Raw genomic sequence first — 20,838 nt, forward strand, 5'->3', positions numbered from 1 at the left:
CGACTTGCAGGGACGGTCATTTCGTCATCCTTCCCTTTGAACCGTTCCAGTCCATCCTCCATTCTGGCTCTAATTTCCTCTTGACCAGAGACGCTGGGTCGCGAGGGGGACCGTATTCCCTGCTCTCCCGTTAATACCAATTGTAATGTGTCAGGCCCGTGATTATTTAGGGTCTGTCCTTCTATTATTCTCTTACGTCTCTAAATTTTACCTGTTACTGGCACGTGGTTCAAATGTCTATTTCATTTCAAAATTTGGCAGGTTCGCTTGTAGTAGCTTTTATTGATAATTTACAATCTAAGGAATCCAGAATTAGATCCATGTTAAAGTTCTGTGATTCCGTTTCCTCTGTGTATGAAAAAAAATATCCTCTCATCTATAGGTAAAACGAAATAGAGCGAAATAAGGCCTCTGCGTAATAACGACACTTGGTTGTCTGTAAATAATTGTAGTTTATTTTAGGGAATAGTACACACGCATAATGTTCATATGTACATGGCTCTCCCGGTACGGGCTTCTGGCCGATCAAATACAGCGACGCATATGGAACATGTTTTTCGTCGTTACCCATTCTACTACCCGCCCGTAAGTCTCCACAATGTTTCCTCTCACACGCGCCTCTATCGAGTTCGCCTCCAGCCTCGACCCCGACCTCCCGTAGGCAATCCTTTACAATCATGCCACTTCTTCGCCCTCGCCCATCCCCTGTATATAGCTACCTACGTTTTTCATTTATTACTTCACACCCTATTTCATTCGGTCGTTCGTTCTATCGCAATTTCGTTTTGTTACCTACCCAAGCAGCCAGCCAGTCGACCCTAGCCTTTACTCTGTGCCAAGTGTCGCAGCTGCAAACTATCATAATCATCATTATTATTAATTATGATCGTTATCATCAAAGTCTTCTCCTTCATCCTGATCATTGGCATGATCCATAATTTTGTTTGTGTTTTTCATCACCGTCGTAGTGTCGTGGTCATTGTGTTTCGCCTTTCTTATCCAAGATGGACTCGCCTCCACAAATACAGACAAGACCAACATTTTAATTTTCGGCCTACTTCTCCTGTCTCTTCTATGTAATCACTATTATCGTACTAATTAGCGGCATGCTCATCATAATCATTATCAATATTCGTCATTATAGTCGTGGTACTATCATCATCAACATAGTCATTGTTATCGATACAAAAATTAAATCGACGAAAGCCGTGCTCCCATGTAGATAATCATCAAAACTGTTATTTACGGGGTCATAAGAGGACAACATGGGGCAAAGACAGAAGGGAAAAACCGCAAGGAGAGTACAATAAGGAATGCTAGGCTTTTCAGAGTTTGAAAAAAACAAATAAGCTTGAGTTTAGTAGAAGATTACATATAGGACTCCTCGTGTCTATGGGAGCACTGCCTTCGCCACCGCAGATCGCACTCTTCGCGTCCTTACCCCCCTCCCTCAAAAACGCTGTACAATAATTACAGTAACTTGCCAGCCAGCCGAAATAAAAAGCGTAAACAAGGACAGGAAAGAGATCTTAACCCCGCCCTATAATGGGTTGCTTCATTTCTTTAACCTTTTCTTCGTGCTCGCTTTTCTTTTTGTATTTTTATATATGACACTCGGTACTCGTTCATCTATATTTTTCATCATCTTTTACACGATTTGTTTTATAATACTACTTTACTATTAGACACTGTGTGCTTTCTTTGTCGCGACCATTTCCCTCTTCAAAAAATTCGGGATACTTTCGCCTTCTTCGTATACTCTATCCCTTCTACTGGAGTCCGTTTTTTATATATATATATATATATTTTTATATATATTTCATTCAATTCAATTTCTCACGCTTCCCTTAACTTAGTGCATTTCTTTCGTCTCATATTTTCTTTCCTATGCTTTTTAATGTAATATATAGCGTTGGCCGGAACCTTATGCTCTTATCTGTTTTTCACTGTATATATTTCTATAACATTTTTTGTTTTTCTTTCTCTCGCTCGCTCTCTCTCGCTCGCTCGATTTCTCTCTCTCTCTCTCTCTGTCTCTCGCCGTTCCTCCTTTCTCTCTACGTACATGCGCGTGCGGCTAGCAAATTGTTGTTCCTATTTTGTTGTTATTGTTGTTGTTGTTGTGTTCATGTGTGAATGTATCAGTGCGTTCTAGATTTCTTTATATCTATTGTCATAGTATGCGAATCATGTATGAAGAGATGTATACTGGCCACTTCAACGTCGCCTGAACAGATTCCGCCCCTGCCGCTCGAATATCGACGCTCTCGTTTTATTTTTGTGTTATGGGTCTCTATATAATTAAATCAATTATGTGTATGTGTGTGTGTATTTTTGCTTAACGAACTCCGTCCGTTTTGCTCCGTCGACGCCGTTATGGTTAGTATCATAATCAGCATCGCTAAGGTCACCACCGTAATTGCCTCTTCTTTCTTTTCCCTTTATATTAATCAACGTTTGCAATCGTGCCTATGCTCAACTTCATTTCATGTTAAGCTATCATACCTCCTACAAGCAAAATATACAGCTGTGAGGGCATTACTTTTACTCGCGAAAACTACAGCGGAACGAGCAGCAGATGCTTTCTCTGCTCAGTGGGAAAATGTATCTGCACCTCCTTTAGCGTACATATAAGACTACGATCTGTCCAGGCTCGATCTATTCGATTACAGTTATAATTATAAGTTATTAGCAATCATAATATAATAATAATAGTTGTTAATATCCATTTTACCGTCGTGTCACCAATAGAGCCGTTGTATCATCACCATGACCATTATCAACATCAGGATGATCATCAGCCAGGATCACTATAGAGACGTCTGCGTTAGGAAGATTTCCACGAAGACATGCTACTTCAAAGCTTCCTTCTCAAGCCCTCTCAAATCGCGACCGTCTCACTCCACGATCTCTGCACAGTTGCTAACCTCTCTCGCGGCACCATGACTCCACTCATGGTGACGTCGAAAGCATTCGACACCGTCACCTATCATCACGGCAGATCGAGATAGTCGTCCGCTACGCCATCAATCCACCTACCGTTCAGTTCATCTGCTAAAGCTAGCTCGCTAAGTCGATGCAGTTTCCTACATTCATTCTACATTCACCATGTGCTTTTAATTTCTACCAATAAATCCAGAGCAAGTCTTATTATTATTGTCATTGTCGTCAGAATGCATTCACCCGTCGTCAAGTCGGATCCGAAATAGTTGTTGTAGTAACTTTTGCGTAGTACGTTGTTTATCACCTTCCGGGAATCAATCGCTCCAGTTCTGTATAGCTCTGAAATTATACGAAAATTATTTAATTGGCCACAGCCGATATATATCAGCTATAGCTATATACATCAGCTGTATATATAGTAGTTTGCTTAAACTTACAGTCTTGGAAACAACTTATAGGTAAGCTGTTTCTAAGACTGTATTTAAGCAACAAACAGATATGCTAACGAAAATTGCGTTGACATTGCGTCAGTCCTGACGGTCATGTTTATTCAATGTAATTTCCGTTTATCTTGATTACAATTTCAATTCGGGACTTGAACTATTTAGCAAAATAATTCTTCAATTGGCAAATAATAGCTTAGTAGTAAATATGATTCAAGCAATATTGGTACGCGTATTAAGTTTCGTGGTAGTAGGCGAAGAGTTTCAAAAATATAAGAGCCCATAAGACCAAAATAATCCTTTTGCCGTTTTGAGACAAAACATTTTTCTAAGATATTAATCATTGGAGCTTATCTGGCCGACTCAATTATAAATAGGTACTTTCTTCTCAAAATCAGGAGCTAATATCTCAAAATCCAAGATTATCAGAACAACTTCATGTTTTATTTTGAGTAGTCTTCAAGCTTTTTAAATATAAACCCTACTTAACATCTTTCGGTTTTATTCAATCCTCTTCGCCATTTTCAGGGTACGCATAAAATTTCGCAATAACGGAGCCCACCCATGTCTAACGAAAAGAGACGTTTTTAATATCAGTCAGTTTCAGGCCGATGCAATTGTGAAACCGCCGGCGACCAGTCAAAAACGACTGTGTTGAACAAATAAATTGAAAACCAATGTGTATTGACAAACCCAATTAGAGTCTTCCTCCGTAAGTTGATAGCGATAATTGCTGGAGGGACACTTCAAACTTTACTATTCTGCCGCGAAAATAAGCATGCTTTTAAATTGCCTACCTCATTCAGGCCATCTTAAAATCTGACCCCAGCCACTTTAATATTTAACTCTATACAGTTGATAAAATGAAATGATAACACTGGTAGCTTGCAACAAATGTTTAATCAGATACGTACCTCTGAAGCAAACACCTCGAAACTACTCAAGGAGCAGGAACGGCCGCTCCTGTCATCGCGCCAGGCGTTCCAGTCGCCCCATTCGAATCCTCCGTGCTGCCTTTTTTTAGCGAGTGCTTGTACAGCTTGTATAGCTGCTTTGACTCAAGGTCGGTAAATTTGCTGACGAAGGCCCACAGATAGGAGCGCCATTGTCTAGCTTTATCATGGGGGTATTCTTCGAGACACTCATTGATGCGATCCCCAATTTTGACGAGGCAGCGTCGTATCTGGCGGATCTGTTCGTCTCGTGTGAGTGACCTGTCTTGCGGATCGAGTTGTTTGAGAGCTCGCTTGACGGGACGCATCTTTTCCTTACACTCGTTGAATACCTCCCTCGGGAGCTCGTCTATCGGGTCAATACTACCACTGCCGGCGGGACCAAGCGCGATAGCACCGATAGCATCCCCTCCTCCGCCCCCACCGCCTCGTGATCCGGAGCTTGTGTGCGTATGATGAGTCGAACTGCTAGAATGCGAATGTGACGACTCCCTTTTGCTGCTGCTCCCACCACCACCCCCTCGATCCGATCCCTTTTCACGTTCCCTCTCTCGATCTTTACTGCCACCGCCGCTTGACGATTTCTCTTTATCTTTCCGACTTTCGTTCTCGCGCCTGCTGTCCTCGCGACGTTTTTCGGCTCGTTCTCGCCGCTTCTGCGCCGCTAACAACTGAAAAAATAAAGATGACGATAACACCACACAAACATCTGTTTAACAATTGACTTCGAGGTTCCATTTCCAATCTAACTGATCTTATTTGAATTGTCCGGAATATAATCAGCTAAGATTAATACAAAATACCACACAATTCGTGTGGTATTTTGTTTGAAGGACGGTATTAACATGGCTGTGTTCTGCAGTGAATAAATATTTAATGTATTAAGTATTAGAGTACACAAGAGTTAAATCTTGGGAAAAATGGACGGTTAAGGATTTTTCTGAAAGAATGCTTAAAAATAAACTAACCTTCTTCTGTTTCTTGTTGTTGATCCGTTTGAGTAATTTCAACAGGGATTCGGCGCGGCTTTGCAAATGCTTAGCTTGCGGCTTCGCCTCGGGGTCCGGCAGAAGAATCTTGTCCTTAAGTTGAAGTGAAGGATCAGCCTTGATAGCATCCCATGAGCCCATCCCGTACTCGAAAATACCACGAAGAAGATTTGAGTCATCCTGCGGCGTCCAGTCACGTCCAAAACCCGGATCTTTAAAGGGACAGTCAGCACGCCACGAACTTTGTTCGGCGGGAGTACTCGGCATAACAATATCGAGAATGGCTAACTCCTCGATAGCCGTTAGTACCGATTTGGCGTTCACCTGTATACCTCCTAACTTGAATGTGGTCCTTTTATGTTTGGTCTTAGTATCTTCTTCGGTATCCTCTTCTTTACCATCGTCGCCTCGTTCTTTCTTTTCTTTTTTTCGTACTTTCTCTTCTAGTTTAGCTTGTGTTACGATTACCATCGAGTCTCTGCAACCTTTCTCTAAGACTGTTGCCAGCTTTCGCAATTCAACCATAGCCTTATCTTGGAGATCGGCGTCGGCAGCTACTACGTCCAGCCTCTTCATCGCTGCCGGGTACTTCTTGTAACTCTTCACGAAGCGACGGATTTCATTATCTGAAAAGCTTCCCAGAGTTTCCTTTGATCTCGCCGGCCGGCCTCGTTTACTCGGTTTCACTGTCTGATTTTCGTTAGCTTCTGCACCACCGTCTTCCAGTTCGGCAAAGTTTGTTCTTCGTTGTCGGGGCGGAAGATACAACTCCATTTGTTCTCTCTGCCGTTCTTCCTCTTCAATCTTTTTTCGCTCTGCTTCGGGTATAATATCCTCCCAAGTTTTACCGGAATAGTCAGGTAGCGTCTGAGAAACCTCCTCCTCGTTAAAGTTGAATGACTGCACCTTAAAGGAACCAAGAAGTTCGTCACCCATCGTTGTTGGAACATCTTCTCGCGTTTCTGCACGCTGAAGGATCTCGTCAATGTCCATTTCACCTTCTTGGCCTTCCCCACCCCCGCCACCGTCCTGGCTGTTGTCTTCCTCTTTGAACAGGTCTTCGGCACCAAACTTGAGAATTGCAGCCAGTTCCTCCTTGTTAAATGGCGTACTACTGCTGTTGGTAGAAGGCCCTCCTTTATGTAAAACGGTGCGGCCCGAGGTATCCATTCTCTGTATGACGAGATGGTCAAGCACCATTTTCCTCTTGGCTCGTTCGATGATATCCTCTTCAACAGAGCCTTTCGTAACTAACCGGTAGATATTCACCTGATTCTTTTGACCGATACGGTGTGCGCGTGCCTGAGCTTGGAGGTCGTTCTGCGGATTCCAATCCGAGTCAAAGATTACAACTGTATCTGCCGTCGCTAAATTAATGCCCAGACCCCCGGCACGAGTGGAGAGGAGGAAACAGAAATCCTGCGATCCTTCCGCGTTGAAGTGGTCGAGCGCCTGTTTCCGGGTTTCTCCTTTAATCGAACCATCAAGCCGTTGAAACTGGAAGCGACGCATTTTCAGGTATTCCCCAATAATATCCAGCATACGAACCATCTGTGAAAATATGAGTACTCGATGGCCCGTCTCTTTTAACCGGCATAGCAATTTATCGAGAAGTAGCAATTTACCTGAACCACGAATCAGTTGCGTAAGTGGATCTTGACCGTTGTTATTCTCTGGCGCACGAATCAACAAGCCGTGGTTACAGCATTTTTTCAATTCAACCATAATATTGACGAAACTTGCTTGACTGCCCTTTAAGCCTTTGGTGAGCATCTTATAGTTCTTCGTCAAGATCCATTTGTAATACTGTTTCTGTAGTGATGTCATTTCTACCCGTAGGATTCGCTCGACCTTGGCCGGTAGTGACTTTTCGACGTCCTTCTTCACTCGACGCAGCAAATAAGGCTCAAGTTGTTTATGCAGTTTATTATATCCCTTATCCTGAGTGTCTTTATGCTCTTTCTCGAATGAGTCCCAATGCGGAAACTTTTCCGGTTCAATGAAATGAAGTAACGCCCAGAGTTCTTTTAGAGAGTTCTGCAACGGCGTACCAGTAATTAGCAAGCGGTGTTTTGTCCGCAAATCCCGCAAAGTTCGATAAAGTTGTGCTTCGTCGTTTTTTAACCGATGCGCTTCATCTACGGCCAACACTGCCCATTCCACATCGCTAATGTAGCTACCGTCTTTTAGCATGATCTCAGGTGTGCTAAGCAGCACATTGAATTTGATTCGTTTTGTACCCGTCACAAACCATTCGAACTCCCGAATCAGCTCTCGACTGCTGACGTCGCCTAAATACGTTACGACATTCATTTCCGGGGCCCAATTGACAAATTCCCGCTGCCAAGCGACGAGCGTCGATAGCGGTACGATCATTAGGAACGGACCGTACAACTGGTATTCATTGAATAAGTAGTTGAGGAATGAGATGGTTTGAATTGTCTTGCCTAGTCCCATCTCGTCAGCTAGGATACAGCTATTATTTTTGCACCAACTGTTTACTAGCCAATTGAGACCTTCGAGCTGATAGTCCCGCAGATGAAGACGCTCTGGACCGCCAACATAATCGGGTTGCCGCTTGATGTTATGGAATTTCGGTCGACAACTAAGTAACCTGACAAGATGTACATAAAAAATATAACATATTGTATAATTACTAGAGCACTGTTGCAATAATCATTTACGAAATCCACTAATAGAACTGGTAGAACAAATTAATAACGAGGGTTACAAGTTAGTACTTATGGTATGGATACCAACCTATGCTGCGTTTTCGGTATCGTGGAACTCGCTTGGCGAGCATGAAACGCGTCAATGATGTGACTGAACTTGCTGCTAATCAGCGATGCATCCTCCCACGTGCACTCGGAATAAGGTAGTCCTTCCCATTTGCAGTAGTAATCTACCTCACCAGGTGCCCCTTCACGATCTTTGCGGCCTACAGAAATTTTAGTAATAGTACGCAAAAAAGACAACAAATAATAATCAGGCGCCGAATCGTTCTTTAAGTTGGCTATCTGTCAGCCAAAAGGTTTGTCGCGTTGCTGCCTGGCTAGTAATTATCAAACTAATCAGCTGTTGATATAAAAACTAATACTGTTTAGCCAAAGGATTTAGAACCTAAAATCACGAGAGCTTGGCGGGACTTATTAGCACCAGATGGTATACACATGGAAATATGTTCCAAAAACAAACCTACAAAACCGTCATTAGTAGTATATTGTAAATCTACTATTTAGGAGGCTTAAGATCAGCATACGACACTCAATGGCGCATCCGTTAGCGATGCACCCCATTTTCACCCTTCAGATTACGTTATCAGTTATATATATATATATATATATATATGCTTTGTTTGAAACCGTACAATGCACGCGTGAAATGGAAGTATAGGCCACCTATCAGGCTTCTAGCGGTAATCATGATAATTTGCAAACTATTGTATTATGGATGTAATTCTATTCGTTAGAGTCGCTCTACAGTTACCATTAAAAATACAAGTGGAATATGTCTATAAACAGCCATACACATTGTCATAATTATTGTTTCAAGCACACGTATTTAATAATTTTGTATTTATATGTGCACTTTCATGTGTTCATTTCAAAAGTAGAAAAACGAAGTGTATTTTTTAAAATTATTTTTGATAATTTTTCATCTCCTCTGTATAGGTATGTCTCCTATGTGGGCGTGTGTGTGTTGTATAGCCTCTCACATATCAACCACGACGACCCGATTTCATGCTCTTCCCAGGCCCTGCCCGCTATCAAGAACGATCGAAGAGTTTGACGAACGTTGCATGACATAATGGGCCCGTACTAGATGAATACGGACAGATTAGATTTCATGGTCTTCCGCACTGGCAATTAATTAACCGCCGATCGATAGCTGATGGATCCCTCACTCAATATATAGACTGATGATTATGACTTGCAAACTTGAGGCAAAAAAATGGTGGCACTATGAGCGGATGATGAATGATAGGTAAATTAAGTAGCAAAATGATGATTCTAGAAGATTACGCGACGACGTGAGGAAGTGAGAGACACATACAAAGTACGAGTTTCAGCGGAAGTATATAGTGGAATTATAATTCCACAAGGGTCATTGGCAGACGTGTCTAGCTAATGAATGAGAATAAAACAGAATGACGTTGCCAGTAGACGACAATGCAGATGTCTACGAACATCGTCGAAGAATTATATGCGAGTAAACGCTGAGATCGGCACAAAAAAATAATTTTGTTAACGTAAAGATTTGAAGTTTTAAACAAGCGAGCATATATTCCAAAAGGCAAAATGCTTGTAAAAACAGCGGACAAATGCACGCATAACCTGCTCGGAAATCGAGCCACTAACAATGTGCGAGCTAATGTGTTACCTGGCGAGATTTTTTTAATGTAACTGAGGTCCTTGCTGATCTTGTTGATCAGCATGGGTTTCAACTTAGTCACAAATACCGATCTCTAGAGATCACTAGGTACACTTGCTTGACCTTGACATCAGCCACAAAAAGTCAACCTTGACGGTCAGCAATCATATCAGCAACAACGACAAATGCGAGTTTTATGTCAACCGAAAAAAATTAGTTCCAGAATAGTAATACAGAACCTTTTGACGGACACGATTAATTGCAATATTAAAAGCCATTAGGTTTCAACAATGGAAAGTCAAACTTGCTGTAGGCGGACAGGAAACAATGATCTACAATGTGAGACTGGACACAAACCAGCAACTCATGCTTACCCGTGTAAAGAACACACCACGGGTAATGAGAAATTCAACTGCAGCCGAGATCGTGGTTATAAGTCTGTCGATGAGCGTCGTCAGGATTTAGCATTAATAATACCTAACTATAAAAGGATGATGCCGCTTAAGGCAGTACGGTACACCATATGGTTCAGGCAACACACGGTTGAATGCAGCCGGCTTTTTTTTCAAATCTAAGGGTTTCTGCATATTCGGGATTTAGTCTTGATTGCTATAATGAATCGCAGACATATCAATTACAATCAAGGTTTGCACAACATTATTATCAACTAGGTCAAGCGCAAGAATTCAAAATGTTTGAAGTTCATCCTGAACGTCATCTAACAGACGATGGAAGGCCATGTACAACTTTCGATCTGCGCGATCAAACATTGCTGATGATAGAAACAACGATCTGGCAGTTACCCTGTTGCCAAGCATGCGTCGATGTTTGTGAGGTGTATCACAACGAGCAAAGGTTACAGGTTATCGGCTGAAAATTCTATCTAAATGATATCATGATGATATCGCTGTCGAAACCACCAGGTCAAGCAAACAGTGTAAAAGTTTCCTCGCGGTTGTTTCCTAGAGGAGTGCGTACACCTTTCGTTCCAAATCATGGATAAATGAATACGTGACAAATTCGTACCGTGCAAAGAATGCGATAATTAAAAGCAGTACATATAACTGACACTAGCGTCCAACAAGATATCTCTGGATGCACAAGGGCAAATGATGATGTAGAATGAATTGAAAAAAGAGATAGATAGGCTGATGAAATATTGAAGTGATGTGACCATTTGTCTGTCTAGCGGACGGTCAAGGCCAGGCACATAGCAGTTGGCTCGTCGTGGGTGATACCTTGACTTAGGCGATGTAGTGAGTTGTGGTACTCTGTCACGGGGTCGGGATGCTCGGCCCCGGCAGGCAACTCACATATGATCCGCTCCACCACCTGGTGGCGGATGTATAGTTCCTCGGACATCTCCTGTTGGCAGTCGAAGTACTCGATCTCCTCAGGGGTTGCACTGTCTTTCCTACAACACATGCGAAGGAGTCACAGCAACGCCGGTGATAAGATTACGAGTGAATAATAAACAAAAAGGCACGAGTTAATAGAAATTGATCATAGACCTATCATAGAAGTGAATACAGCATGTATGACAGCACTGTTTCTGTATAGTTATCATTGCTAAATAAATAACATATAATAAGGCGGAATGTATGCCTTTGTGGACCTTTCTTGAAGCTACCTTGTTCTGAATTATTCGGATAAATGAAGCAGCAAAGATGACTAAACGTACATTGTCTAAGAAGTTTATGTACTTACCAAGCCTGAAGTTCTTCCTCCTTTTTGAGAAAGTTATCGACCCGTTTCAGACCCTTCACACCTTGGTTTTGTAGCGTTTCCATAGTTTCCCAAGTATTATGTAGGTGCGACCAGTTCTTCCACTTGATAAGAAATTGCTGCTCGAGCTCAACTCCTGGCTCATTTGCAATTCGGTTAGGATCGCCGTTCTTCTCAACGGCGTAAATCGTCGTTGAAGACCCGGTAGCGCCTTTTACGCCCATCCGTTTATCCAACACTTTCTCGACCGCCTCAGCATTGTCTTCCTCGACAACGCCATTATTCGTATCCTCACCATCGACGGACATGAGATCATCTTCGTCCGTCTCGTCTTCTCGCTCCTCCTTGTAGGACACTCGCTGCCGGGTGCCGCGACGTGCTGACGCCCTCTGAACAACCTCATCTTCAGAATAGTCGTCATCATCAAACGATGGAGAGGCAACGGCCGGTGGCTTTCGACGTCGTTTTGGAGCTGGCCGTTCTGAGCCGGCACTATCGCTATCTTCACTCCAACCGCGCTCCCTACAAGTCAGTAAACACGTAGCATTATGTATAAACTTCTCTGAACCAACCATCGTCATCACTATTATTATGGTCGATGGTGCGATTTTAATTTAATGAAATCAATCAATAAGAACCGAGAAGACTGAAAGTTGTGATCGATTGATTGGAGTGACGGCTCCATTACAACTATAACTGAACGCGCAAGTATATTCGAGCTCCATTAAAATTTAAGTTCAAATTGTCGTATTGGAAATTCTTACCACATTCTTCTTTGGCTGGCCACACAAAACAGACAAACGAATTATGATTTAATTAAATTAACAATTAAAGAGTCGTTGAATACGAATCAAGAAGGATGGTCGCTAATACGGAGATGATCATTATATAACTACTAGACAGGCCCGCAGGCATTGTTTAACTAATCTGATTCGCTGATGTTACACCCACTCTAAGCTATACTATAAAAAATATCAACACTTACCCTTTACAATCACTTAACCCCACCTAACCCGTAGCCCCTATGTAATTATGTCATTAACCTGTTCTAGTATGTTCGTTAAAAAACTTAGCTCGAACGAGACATATATAGCCTCGTCCACTTTAGATATATTCCCACAGTGTAACTATTTTTTTTAGCTATAGCTTATTGACTCTTATCTTCAGAACGCACAGAAATATGGACAACCGACTTTTAGCAGATGTTGAGATTGATAGACCCAAATAATTTAATAAAGTTTTGTTTTTTTTTTGATATTTTTGGTCTTCACCGAAGCTTAGAGATTTTTTAAATCTTTTTTCTGATATTTACTCTGACATTTTTCTGACATTAAATGGAGACTGACTCTGTTCAGTAAGTTTAGGGCTTAGATATTATGTAAAAATAAATGGTTGCACGTTTATACATATATATTTGAACTGATACGTCTTGACTGATCCACTAACTCTGTTCCGGGACGTCACAAAGGCTTTAATTTTTTTATTCTTTATATCCTGTTCATGGTAAGTAGCTCCACATAACAAACTAAAAAAAAATATATGATTAATGTTTCATGATGTTTTTTTTCATTAAAAATTCGTTCAAAAAGCAGCTTACCGCCATCTCAAAAAGGCACCCTTAGCCTATTCTTATGTAAGTAAACGGACTGGACCAATACAATTTTCACCACTTTCATTCAAAAATACCCACTCATGTATAAAAACATGTATAATCAGGCATTTTTCTATCAGCGCGTCGAGATCTATCGACTAATAGCAAAAAAAATATTTTCCACACTGCATACTAAAGCTTTACTTTTCAAATATCATTTTCAACCCCAAAACTGAGAATTAGGTATAAAAACATAAATTATATTTTGATTTAGTTCCTCGCGAGCTTTTGATTGGTACTACGAAATACCCATTTAACATAAACCTTTATGCAAAAAATGTTAATTCCGATATTCACAACAATTGCCACATTCAGTTTTTGGCCCTTTTCATGCTGAAATATTTATTTTAGGTATAAAGAGATGTGTTGCACCTTCACTTAATTCACCGATTCTTTGACTGACGCCCACAAATCAATGCTGTCAATGAGGTAATGCTTTACACAAAAAATAGTCTTGATATCTTAGTATTTCTCTTAAAACGAAAATATTTGGAGAAAAATCATGCAGCGAAACTGTTCACTTTATCAGCTGCTTCAACTGACATGTAAAAAAAATTCGCTCAAAAAATAATTTAAAATTTCTTCAGATCAGTTTTTTTTCCAAATAGGATCTAATTGTTCGCCATTTTGAGCTCTTTTTCAATATCTCATAGTAGTACATCATAATACGTAATAGTGCATCTTCACTCAGCTTATCAAGATAATCTATCAATAATGAAAAAGCTTTCCCCATTTATCAATCCCTACAACTTTTTCATAAACACGTATAAAATATCCGAAACATCAAGTTAGAAAATATTTTAATGGGACAGATATCACCCGAAAAAGAACTATCGAATTTGTTCTATACTACCAGAACTATAATTAATCGCAGACTTAAAGCTTTGAAGTTATTTCGTTCCAATTTGTCTGAGGTTCAGCAGCAGCAAGTGCATTATTTCATTGAAGATATGGTGTTGCAGTAACTCTATTTTTGTAGTTTAGTCAATCTATCATTGACATCAATGCCGAAGGAGTCATCCTACTTTACTTATTCCGTTCTCCCACTATAATAGTTGAACAGTATTACTGCCACGCTGTAGTTATCCTATCAGCCTGTTCTAGTATTTGATTTGTGTCGTACCCAACCCTTAACATAAGCTATTGCTTTATTCCAGACCTATCTTTTAACAAACGTTTGCAGTCTTTCTGAAACTCTTTTATAAATAATTATGTTATTCCGCTGCAACTCTCTGTAGTGTAGCAAAAATAGCTCTACTTCTTACTCGAAGTCAATAACTTTCTGGTTAGTTATTCTGTTATTCTGTTCTGATACTGGTTAGTTACCTCGCTGCAATTATTCCGTTTTCCTATTAAAATATGCTTGCATGGTGGCTACTTCACTGCAATTAATCCGCTAACACATTGCATGTATCCTCCTATTTGAAGCAATAACTAAGCTTGATCTCAAAATTGTTAATATAAGACCATATGCATTTTGCTTAACTTGCGTATGCAAAATTAGCTTTCAGCCACGCACGAAGCGTCAGCTTGAACCTTTAACCCGGGCGCAAGCCCTTTTACAGTTATTCCTTTCTTTCAATAGAAACGGTACTACAATTCCAATACCCTGTTGCATTTATCCTATTGTTCCACTTAAAATTATGGTATCACCCGATAAAAAATATTTATCCAATAGAAGCGAACGAATCAGTTTACTTAGATTTTCCCATTCACTTCACCAATTAGATTACGCATCATGAAGGAAGACACCTTATAGTCTTCGGGAAAGTATTCGACTTTTACAAGTAAATCCAGCGGATTTTAAAACTAATTTTTGAACCATGCGCCGCTAACAGATGAAATTCAACTGATAGGTACTCCAATACTCTCGACACCCCGAAAGCGAAGCACGGTTGAGTTTAATCTGGAGAAAATGAATTAAGGACGAAAAACATTTTCTGGCCTCGAAAATCAATGTTTGTGTCCAGTTCTTGATCCTCGAAGACTACAGCGCTGCGAAAATTCATTGAAGTTTAATGAAAACGTTAGGCAATAAAGCGCAGTGCGGCAATCGTGAAACGTTTCAAGAACCGGAAATGGAGGCATTTACAGTGAAATAATAATCACAATAAAGCCAACCCGCTATATCGAGCTCTTCAAAAGACATCGACGGTTGGCATCGCAATCGAGTACACGGAGTCTCGGTACTTGATGGCAACGTCTGACTTCATCGCCATGCCTAAGTTTTTTCTAAATCGGACAAGGATTGAATATCCAATAATAAATTCAATTCGCTTCAAGTATAGGTCAATGTTATTACACGGCTTTCCATAGCTTAAAGAGGGCAACTAGTGGTCAAGCATGTCTCACTACCGATTTACTTCGAAAAGCTATAAATAGAAAAATCACTTATCAAAACTGATGGTAATTATATAGCTGCTCAGACGATGCCCGAGCGCTGAAACAAGTGTAGAAAAAATAACTTGTTGTCTCTAACGCACATTAAAAAAACTATCATTTTATCCTGACTAGTTTAAAAATTCGCTGTTAACAATCTGAGATATATATAATCGATTCCGTGTTACGCGCAGCTTGTTCCAAAATGAAACTCTAGCAGCTCAGAAAAATTAGCTCAATCCGACAAGTCTAAAAAGCCGATTTGGGTTGCATAAACACAGTTTTGGTAGTATAGGTATAAATAAAGATATAAACAGATCTAAGTTGTTATCTACAAGCAGATCTAAGTTTTTCGAGAACTTACTTCCGTGGTTGAGATTTTCTGCTATTGTTGCTTGTTGATTTAACTTCAACCGTCTGCAATTAACACGCGCGTGTTAGTTTAGATGTACTGTTCATTGTTTAAATTAATTATTGTTTCGCCTTTTAATTTCAAACAGTGTCAAATTGTATAATATATTATGTAGAGTTTCGAGAAGCAGTGTTAAAGGCGTACAAATCGTTTGGTGACTGGCTTGGCTCTACCAGATCTCCGAACTCCATACATGTCCGGATCTTCTTCCCATGGTTTCTCATTTCGCCGACTTTGTGCAGCTCGCTGTAATACAGCATGAATTTTGGAGTAAATGAACTGGTACCCTAAACAATTCTGGTAAAACTTAACACTTTATTCCTTACCTAGTATCAATGTGCTTTGAGGTAAATATTCTATCAAACAGACATCTATGAGATCATCATGTCTTAATCAAGGTATGTTGGACCTAATCTAAACATAGAAAAACGTACTGGACCGGTGGTCATTAGCTGTTGCTGAGCCGTATTAGTTAACTATCTATGGTTAAGTTAGGCTTAGACTATGAACTAAATTAACTCAATAAATTTGGTTATGTCTTAAAGTTCCAAGGGAGCTTGATTTGAATACCATGTCTATTTGCTTTTATTGAAACCAATGCAACTGCCTTTTATATATCGATACCGATTATGGTTCCTTCACCACGAAAATAAAAGTATATGTGCCGAACGACATTCCTTTGTTGAGATGTTAATTTGCGTCAAAACATATAGGATGTGCTTTAAACTGCTCTATACATGTGGCCAGAAACCACAGTTACTGAGCAGAATGAGCGGCCGTGAGAAGAAGCGTGGAAGAAAGGAAATTTCTATCCCTGATTCCGGCATGTCAAGCCGATGGGTTCACGCCTAATCTAATCGCAACGGTTTGCTATCCGCATCGTTTCAAGAAGAACCTGATACGATAAAAGGGATTCTGAAGTGACGACACAGACACATGTACACTAAAGGTATACCAACTAGAACAACGCATTTAGATGGTTTCTTACGCCGGGGTTTTTTTTTGGAGCTGCAGTGATTGCGGGAGCGTCGGGCTCGCTGTCCGATGAAGTTACGGAGTGCGCTCCCTGTGAGCTCTGATCGCTGTCGGAGTCGCTTGAATCACTGACATACGGCGAAGGTTAGCGAACATAAAATCAAAAACAAATATTCAGCAGTTAGATAATGCCATCAACGTTATCGAAAGTAAATACAGACTCCACTACTAAAGCGGCCGTTTACGTTATTACTCAACGCACGCTGCAGACAGCTCTGATCATATTCACTATACTGACGCAAATGAATTCAGAAACACGGCTGTATTTAACAATAACAACTATAAGCGCCACTACATGATAGCTAAACTAACCCAAAATGTGATGATGGTATTCACTCTGCTTACTAGAAATTAATCTGGGCAAGAAGCGGGCACATCTTCATCTTTATATACTATTTAATCATACGACATAAAATAGTGGAACCACAACGTGTTCAAAAAGCTGTCGCCAAGTCGCCACTGTTTCTGACGTACAGATAATATAACGGATAGGGCGTTATTTATCCGTGCTGCACCGCACTGCGCTGTGTGTTGAAGACACGGAGGAACTCTAAATAATAACGAGATACAGGAACAATGCACGACAGCAAATGTATCTTTAACAACGAGGCAATCACTACTGAAAAAAGACGCCTTATCATTCGCTCTTGTTAGTGCTATTACCTGTTGTCGTTGTTGTCTTCAACCTGATGGTTCTGTATAGTGTTAGAGGTGGTTGTTGAGGCGTCGAGCTGGGTCACCTCGGACGTATCATGGCTCTCATTGTGAGCTGACGTCGATCCGTTGTCCTCTGATCCAGATGAATCTGATGAATCGCCCACGGAGCTCGAACTAATGTCACTATCATGTTCGTCACGCTGCAATATTCATCAGGATCAGCATGAACAGTGTACATGTACAAAGCCGCAGCAGGATGAAACAGACACGTAACACAGAGAGGAGACGACACAAAACAAACACGCAAAAAACACAGCAAAAAATCGTCAATACCGGACCGTTTGAACGAATCGACGATGATACAATCATTCGGAATTAATTGCAGTACTAGACACGTAACGTACTGTGCCCATACTGTGTCAGTGTATCTAAGTGTGTGTGTGTGTGCGTGAGGATGTCGAGTAGCACATGTGTCTCCATAGATGCAAGTGAGAACATGTATAATCTGGGAGAACGATTGCGTATTTTACGCAGGGTCTGAGATTCACTTGGATTTGTTAAGAACTACGTTGGGTTGTTGCCGAGGCCCCAGCTAGAGTACGGCACGGGACAAGGTAGAGCACAAAGGCAAAGTAAGGCACGCTCGAATATTGACTTGTCGGTCGTAGCCGATCATCGTTACCGGGGCGTATCCCACTGGCTGACTAGCCACCGCGCGAACTATTCTATCCGTCAGAAGCACATGGTCATGGAGGCCCTACACTATAGACGAGCCGGGTCGTGGTGGTAGTGGTTTCCGTGACAAACGCACGTGGCCATTCGAATCACACAGTACACTCGATTGGGGAGCGGGGCACCATCGACAATGTGTAGGGACCATTGTAAGGTTGTATGCACTTTCTGGCCGATCGAAATGCTCCGGACGTGTTCTGGTGTGAACCTGCTGTTTCGGTACCATCATTCGTTTGTCCTACCGGGAGGTAGGAATCCAGGTAGGTAGGCCAGCGGCGGAGCCGGCTAGTGCAGTCCAGAAGCAGCGCCGACGACGACCACTGTTGTTAGCCGGATGAGTATGTTCGCGTTTGCTCTGCGGCTAGACAGAGAGGCAAAGGCAAGTTGCAAAACACACAACGATCACACTTCGATATTTGTAGTGGTCACCTTATCAGGGGGGGGTCACGCTGGTTAGTGGCTTATTGCTGGAGCATCTAAATCGACTCGTAAGTGACAGGAGGAGGACCATCTCCGGCATCAGCTGGTCGGCCGCCTTCATTTGGTGGTCAGATGCTTCGAAAACCATCCAGTTCCATTGGCCTAAAGGCACATATTCAGAGCGAAAATCCCATTACCATACTAAGCCTAAAGTGCGTAAATTGTGAAATAGTTGTCTTCCAGAGTTCGGAAATCATTAAAAAGTTGGTAATAGAGCTCTGACAGTTTTCGAACACTTACGGAGTGGGGAAAAAACGACTGAAACGCAGCGAACATTTGGTAGGCGTCAAAGTGCCATCAATGGGCATGGCCATTTTCTGTGTGCAAACAAACCCCCTCAACCCCTGGAAATCTGGAAAAGTTGAAAAGTTGATTGAAAGCTGTCAAAATCGTTTAGTTTCGGACCGCCAGAGTGCCGATTGCCGGGAAAACTGTGGCCAACACCAAGTTGACTGTTAGCTAGCCACGTGGACCTATGGACCTCGTCATCCGTGGCCGTCTTACACTTTGAAGAACACACACAATTACAGAATAATTAGCCGGGGGTTAATTGGGGGCTGAATTTCACCGATTCCACGACATCTTCAGGGGCACCTACCAACGCCATGGCTAATGCTCAGCTTGGCCAGCCGTCGAGCGGGCGAGCGGCGGCGTGCGTCGCGTCGCGGAGGCCTCGGCCGGGGCCGCGTGCTTCGTCTTGAACGGCCCCTCGGGGTCACTTGGACAGCCGCGGGGACTCGGGGGGCCGGCTCTTGCGGCCCGCAAAAGCGCACCACAAAACAAGAGGCAAGATGATAGCAGCAACCTCACAGTCAGCGGATCGCTCCGCCGGACGACCGTGTTACAAACCAGATCCAATGGTGGCAGGCCAGTGGCGCCCGCCAAACTTGGATTCTGGCGGAGTGATACATCGGCCAGTATGTTTAGCGTAAGTGCGAAATGAAAAGTAAGTTTGCACGTCCCTTTGCTAATGATATGACCGACATGTGCAAGGAAGTGCTCGATATGCCTATGGGACATAGTTTCCCAGTGAAATTTACTGCTAGGTACGGCGCGGATACGTGTGTCTGACAGAGCTTTCCCATATGTCGCTGTTCCTACCGTTAAAATGACACTTCTGGACGCTAAATTTGTCCATAGTTCATAATTCATAGTGTCAGCGAAATTAGATCTCAATCTTTTTACGTCCGCAGTGATTAATCAGGGTTTTTCGACACGTGTAACGTACGGTTAGATAAAATTTACTTCGCTCATAGTCTTTTTTGAAATTTCGCGCCTCAACAAAGCGACAAACATGAAATTTACAAAAATCACCGACACCGAACCCACTTATCGTTGCCGTTCTTCAAGAACACGCAACTATCGAATATTTCACAGACGTCAAGTATAAACGCAAGCTACAACGCGACCGTAAGCTCAAACAAAAATAACTCTCGCAGTGCGCGGGTCCACGATTAATTCCTCTCCCTTATTTTTGCAGCCGCAGCCAACTGCAGTCGATGTAGTGAGCACCGCGCGCTGCCAATAACCAATACCTACCTATCTGTAGCTACCATATATACCAAGGTAATAATTATGAATGCTGATAGTTATTTTAGCTGGCTGTGCGCGAGCGTGCGGGCGGTCCGTCGACTGCGCACCTGCGCGCCAGGCAGCTCGCTCGCTCCCCTGTTAGCTTTAGCTATTCGCTGCCAGCCGCTGCTGCTTCTATAACTGCTACCACTACCACTACTACTGCCGCCACCGCCGCCACTACCGCTACAATTCCTAGTACTCGGGCCCTGCGCTAGCCTGTTGACCATCACCTGCGACGATCGCTCATCGCGCTATTTACGTTTTCTAGCGGCGGTCGCACCGCAGCAGTGGCGGCAGCAGACGCCGCTGCTGCCATCCTCCGTCTGGCGCTCTCGCTTGCTGGCCCCCTCGTCCGCTCCAGCATGTCTGTCTACGTAGCCGATTGACGAGCGCCACTCTCTGCTCTCGTTGAAGCTGAGCTAGTGATGTTGATGGTGGTGCAAGTTCTGCTGCTGCTGCCGCCGCCGCCGCTGCTGCTGCCACCGCCGCCGCT

At 42.3% G+C, this 20,838-nt stretch overlaps 1 protein-coding gene across 4 annotated transcripts; it reads right to left on the minus strand.

Annotated features, from left to right (window-relative positions):
- Positions 1 to 432: 432 nt before the first annotated feature.
- Chd1 (chromodomain-helicase-DNA-binding protein 1) lies at positions 433 to 20,676 on the minus strand. 4 transcript variants are annotated; one of them, XM_086975776.1, is made up of 11 exons: positions 20,605 to 20,676; positions 17,565 to 17,758; positions 16,855 to 16,969; positions 16,011 to 16,112; positions 15,819 to 15,871; positions 11,407 to 11,946; positions 11,013 to 11,113; positions 8,089 to 8,266; positions 5,308 to 7,942; positions 4,301 to 5,010; positions 433 to 3,282 (listed from the first exon to the last, which is right to left on the minus strand). In XM_086975776.1, the coding sequence occupies exons 1-10, from the start codon at positions 20,659 to 20,661 to the stop codon at positions 4,327 to 4,329; spliced, it is 4,659 nt and encodes a 1,552-aa protein (XP_086831902.1). In that variant the 5' UTR covers positions 20,662 to 20,676; the 3' UTR covers positions 433 to 3,282; positions 4,301 to 4,326. The 4 variants fall into 4 exon arrangements, with proteins under 4 accessions (XP_086831902.1, XP_086831900.1, XP_086831903.1 ...); XM_086975774.1 differs by having other exon boundaries at positions 10,938 to 11,113; XM_086975777.1 differs by lacking the exon at positions 20,605 to 20,676 and adding an exon at positions 19,369 to 19,671 and having other exon boundaries at positions 10,938 to 11,113.
- Positions 20,677 to 20,838: the final 162 nt, after the last annotated feature.

This window comes from Varroa destructor, unplaced genomic scaffold, assembly GCF_002443255.2.
Source record: "Varroa destructor unplaced genomic scaffold, Vdes_3.0 BEIS01000007.1, whole genome shotgun sequence".
In the NCBI taxonomy this organism is placed as follows: Eukaryota; Metazoa; Arthropoda; class Arachnida; order Mesostigmata; family Varroidae; genus Varroa; species Varroa destructor.